The sequence below is a fragment of the Blastocystis hominis genome (genome assembly GCF_000151665.1).
Source record: "Blastocystis hominis, Singapore isolate B (sub-type 7) whole genome shotgun sequence assembly, scaffold_5".
In the NCBI taxonomy this organism is placed as follows: domain Eukaryota; class Bigyra; order Opalinata; family Blastocystidae; genus Blastocystis; species Blastocystis hominis.
The window spans coordinates 170,922-176,921 of NW_013171860.1; the positions used below are offsets into that span (position 1 = coordinate 170,922).

The window sequence follows — 6,000 nt, forward strand, 5'->3', positions numbered from 1 at the left end:
GATGAAAGCGAGGAGTACGAGTTGTCGAACGAGGAAACTCGGTTGCGATTCACAAACCAACGATTCGAAATGCCAGCACCGGTCGTCGTGTACGCTGACTTCGAGTCAGCCATTGATGACAAAAACAGACACAAGCCGATCATGCTATCCTGTCTAGCCGTGTCTCGTATCCCTGCCATTGATACGCAGCTATGAGCCTTCCATGCACCACACGAGAGCGAAGAAGATCTTCGTCCTTTCATGGACTATCTCACACTATTGCAAGAGTGTGAAAACGTATCTATTCGATGAATTGCCATTGGAGAGCACATCGAAGGTCGAGAAGGACTTTCGTTCAGCAACCGTGTGTCCCTTCTGCCGCAAGAAACTGGAGGACGACAAGGAGGGAGGAAGCGAAGCTTCCTCCGGGGTGAGCGATGCTCGCCCCAAGGTTAGACATCATGCACATGTGGCAGGTGAATACACCACAGGAAAGGGAGAAGTACGCCACTTCGAAGCCGGACAGTACATCTGCACCTGTTGTACCAAGTGTAACCTACAACTCTCATTCAACAAGAAGAACTATCGTCTGCCAGTTTACTTTCACAATGGATCGCACTACGACTTCACATTCATCATGAAGCTCATCGCGACGATGCCTGGCGGGGACCTCGAAGTTATTCCAACCACCGAGGACAAGGAAATGCAGATCGAGTACAATGGCATTCAATTCAAGGACTCGTTGAAGCTCATCAGCAGTCCACTGCGTTCCATTGTGGCACAGACACTTGGAGGCAACTTGGACCTCTATGTGCACACCAAACAACAACTACGCAAGTACTGTGAATCTCGAGGCAAGCAATGGAGTGATGAATACATCGATTTGTTGACACGGAAGGAACCAATGTTCTACAGTCTCATCAAATCGTACGAGTCATTGAACAATACAGTCATTCCTTCTCGTGAGCAATGCATTGATGATATGAAGGGAGAGATGATGCCTCAAGACGAATATGATCACATGGTGAAGCTGTGGAAGACATTCGATATCAAGACATGGGGTAAATACTACGAATTGTACAATGTACTCGATGTGACTCTCATGGCTGATGCATTCGAACATTTCCGCATTACCACACTGAATGCATTCGGTGTTGATCCAATGCACTACATCACAGCACCGCAAATGGCATATTCGCTATTCTTGAAGGTGACAATGGAGGGCGATCATAGTGAGAGTAGCCTCATGACCCTCGCAAGGAAATGGGCTCAGTACATCATGCACATTAACGCCAACGAGGGTCTCGCCGAGAAACAACTGGTGAAAGTGTTCTTGAATCGCATGGGTGAATTCTATGAGAGCAAGGGCATTCGATTGATTGAGACAAATGATATCGATGACTTCATGCGATTGTTGAAGAACCTGCGAGGAGGTATCACACAGATCGTGAAACGACATGCCAAGGTTGACATTGACAACAAGGAGCAAGCAACGTCGTCCCAAGGCATCTACTACCTGGACGCCAACAATTTGTATGGAGGAGAGTAGTAGGGAAATGGCGTAAAACGCGCGAAAATCCATTTCCTACCAAATAACCGCGGAAATCAATTTTCGACCATTTTTCGACCATTTCCTGCCATTTTCTGCCATTGTCTACCTGCTCACCTCGATACCCATAACAAGAAACGCGCGGAAACCCATGACTGCCAATTTCGGCCAATTCCTGCAATGTTAACCTGACTTCCATTGTAGGCCATGGTATGCATGGATGTGATGGGGACAACGAGGGACGACTTCGATTCCTCCCCATTGTCTTGTTGACTAAGGTAAAGAGAGAAAGACCATGCACTACTCCATGCTTATTCAAGGCTCACCTACCAACGGCTCATTTACATGGGTTAATCCGTACAAGTACAAGAATCCCTATATCACTTCCATGACTGTCCTGTTTCATCCTAATGGTTCGATGTTTAATAACGTAGACACGACGAATGTGATTACTAACAGCAATGATGAGACTGTGACAATCCCTGCTGGTTATTACACGATCAGTGAGATCATTGCCTTGCTCAATACCATGACCGATACTACATTCTCCATATCGACGAATGCCTCGTCGTTCGGTTGTATTTGGATTCAGTCTCCACACACCATTGACTTCACAGATGCACCTGACATTCGTGAGATCCTCGGCTTCGATGGACGAACGGTCATTCTACCTGCTTCGTTCAGTGGATCGAACGTGATTGATATCACGCGAAATCGTCAAGTGATCCAGGTCTACTCGACGATCGTGCGATCATCAGACCTGAAGATTGCCAACCAGAACAACAACCTGCTCACCACGATGATCATTGACGATCCAACGGCTGACTACGTGCGAACTGTGGAAGACGTGTGCATTCCAATGATCACTCGGTTTGATCAATTGATGTTCGTGTTCCGCGATATGGATGGCAAGATGATGCGACTGAACGGCGAATTCGAACTCCAGTTGACGATTGAGGACGTGATGGAGGAAGTGCCATCATCGATTGCCTCTGCAAACCAGTTCAGTATGATTGAAGTGTTCGGTAATACCACCAAGAAGGAAGTGAAGCTGGACAATCCTCTCTCGTTCGACCAGTGCTACATCTCGTCTGTGTCGTTGTATACGGACTTCGTGTTGCACAACGTGCCGACTGATCAAATGGTGCTAATCAATGCTGGCGCTACGATTCAAGAGATCGCGATACCACGCGGTGCATATGACATCGAAACGATCATTGCAAAGCTGAATGCAAGTGATGCCCTGTTCGAATTGGTGTATAGCGGTGAGAATGCGTTCCACATCACGGTAGATCACTTCTACATGATTGATTTCACGAATGCACCAGAGATCAGGTCAATCCTTGGTTTCGAATCTGACATCTTGGTGAAAGGAGTGGATAACCCGAAGCGCTACTACCTGTCTTCCTCGTGTAATCACGTGGTTGTTACTGACAGCAGGGAATCGCACATGTTGACAATGCCTGTCGGTTACTACACGTTCAGCGAGTTCATCGAGGCTGTCGGTGCTGAAATGGTGAAAGTGCTTCCACTCACATCCATGACGATCGAGGATGATCATGTTCGCTTCAATGTCCAAGCAGACGGATGGTATTTCAATCGATCCAGCGTTGACACGACGATCGATGGTTTTGGTTGGACTCCATGGTTCAAACTGTCTCCATCTGTGCAGAACCTGTGCATCGAACGACCAGTGGAAACTTCGTTCAACCCTGAAAGCGATTCCCCACCTGATATGACGAATGATCAAGGTATTGGTGGTCATGCGTACATAGGATCAAACACCTTCATTGCGTATGACTGGAAAATGCGTACGAATGATAATCGGTTCCTGCTAAAGCCTCTCGCGACATACACGATGCGTTTAGCTGATGGTTCAGTACTCGATAGTGGTGAATTCTACATAACGGAAGATACGTCTACCCCGATCAAGATGAATACTCTTACAACCACATGTTTTAATGAGCTCAATGCTCGATATGCGAGTGCTATGGAACTACCTCCATCTCACCAGAATGCGATTGCGTGGACGGTGAATGACAATAGAGAAAGCATGTCATGGACTGCGAAGGACTATGCACCAGAATTGGAATTGCATATCACATCGGAAAATACAGGTGACTTGGTGTCATCGAATGGTTCTTCGATCGGACCTTGGTATTCCAAGGATAGTATATATCACACGAGAGTGTTTATCGATACGACGAATTTTATACTTGGAATACGTGGATATGGCGAAAGACCTCTCACAATCCAACGAGGTCATTATAGCGCTATTGATATCGTGAATATGATCGCTAATGTGATCAATAAGATATATGTAGATGCATCTCTCGGAGGGTACTTGGTATATGTCATTGCAGATAATGGTGGTCGAGTACGAATGGGATGTCGAAATGGTACAGAACCACGATTCATATTGTTTTGTGATAATCCATGTTTCAAGATTATACCCGGACCATACGCTGAACCAGGTGGTGTGTATCTGTCTTGTTATTTCGAGTTTTATCGCAATTACTACATCAGAATGCCCGAGTTGACATCACCTTACGAGTTTGCGATGGCAAACATCGATGGACTGAATGTGACGAATATGATCAAAGGTAGTACGTATTCCGATCGTGCTGTGTCGATCGAATTCATACAACCGACACGTGTTACGTATGTGGGGAAGCAAAGCTTCCCCGGGGCAGCTTCGCTGCCCCACTATGTGAGGAATGATGAAGTTGTTGTTCCATCATTGGCTACCTTCGTTGACTGGGAACAATCTGAGTCGTACACGGCTAACACGACGATTCGCTTCCCGTACGGAATGATGACACTGGACGAAGAGGGAAGCAGTGCTTCCCCCGAGACTGATATCACGTACACAGATGACGTTCAGACATTCACGTGGACCATACCATCACGGTTGACACAGGCTGACATGATATGGCACATGAACCAGTGTTTTGACTCGGCTGCACTGAACATACGATGGAAAGCTGAGACAGATGGGTACTACATTCACGCTGACCACGTGTTCTCGTTGAGTGGCAACCTGGGAACCATAGTTCCCGCTTCAGGATCGCAATCGCATACATGGCGTATCCCTTTCGACGATGGTGTGTACTATGCCAACTATGGTCCGATGGTTGCCGAGTATCCTGTCGATATCACGAACGGTCTATCGAACATACAGCTGTATTGCAACATCGTGAAAAGCAAGACGATACCACTGCTTGCGAATGTCCCGATGGACAGCTTGTACAAGAATTACTTCTACAAGAATCGCATGTTGGTACCATGTTCTGAATTGCTTGATCGCATCGTGTACGAATTGAAGGATGAAAATGGTGACCCGCTATCGTTCATTGGGAACGTGTACCTGCTAATCGGATTCACCGTTTCAGGAGGAAATAATAAATGAATCTAGTGTTCAATATTGCTCGAACGTACGAACATGAATTCACAAGTAACAATCTCATCAAAAGCGACATGGTAATCGACAGAGTGACTATGAAGGGAGAATCGCCTGGCACCTGCCTTGTCCTTGATCGAGTGAACAACATGCAAGAACGACGACAGTCTCCGTTGGTTGTATTGAACGAGGAGTTTACGGAGAATGCACACATGAACGTCGTGGTACCCAAAAGTCGCAAATGGTCATTCTCGTTGACCGATAAGACCGGTGCAACGATTGCCCTGCCAATGCCGATTACAGTGTGCATTCACTTCCACACAATAAATGAGTCATAATCGTGCACTACCGGTAAGTGTGATTAACCACAATACAGTAATTCCGAAGAACAACGAACGATACCATGAAACGTTCAACACGGTGATAATGCCTCGTGACCTTGTGTACAAGATCACTTCGATTACGTGCAAGATCGATACGACGTCTCTATGGAACATTCGTGCAATGAATGTGGTGAAGGTTCAAATGCTGTCAGGGTTTGAAATGGTCTACAACGTCGGTCCTGGCTACTACTCGATTACCGAGTTATGCCGTGCGATAGCCGATTCCATCCAGGTAGACGATGTTAACCGAGCATACTTGAACAGTGATGTGGCGACCGCTGTTGACCTTAGTGGCGCACCTGATTACACGAGTATCCTCAAGTTGGAAGGTATCGTTGAGGCAGGTATGGTAGCGAGTGAACCCTACGACATCACGAATGGCATGAGTGTGATCCGAGTCTACAGTAGTATCAATGCTCAAACATTCGGTCTGAAGAGTCCGTTGATCGATAACCTGATTCATGTATCGATGGGACTGAACAACATGATCACCTGGGACAACCTATCGATCGATGTGATTGAACAATCGAACCTGGACTACATTGACTGGGTACTGACGGACGCGAATGACCGTCCGATCTCCTTGAATTCGAATGTGTACATCTCATTCACGATATCTTGTTACACCAAAGTAAAGTAGGGGCTGCATTCTCATTTTCGTACCGCTTCCGGAGTGCATGAGTCTTATT

General features: G+C 46.5%; 1 protein-coding gene across 1 annotated transcript; it reads left to right on the forward strand.

Annotated features, from left to right (window-relative positions):
• Positions 1-202: 202 nt before the first annotated feature.
• Positions 203-1,528, forward strand: GSBLH_T00003947001 (uncharacterized protein; the record flags this gene model as incomplete). Its single annotated transcript, XM_013042777.1, has 1 exon — positions 203-1,528. The coding sequence occupies one exon, from the start codon at positions 203-205 to the stop codon at positions 1,526-1,528; it is 1,326 nt and encodes a 441-aa protein (XP_012898231.1).
• Positions 1,529-6,000: the final 4,472 nt, after the last annotated feature.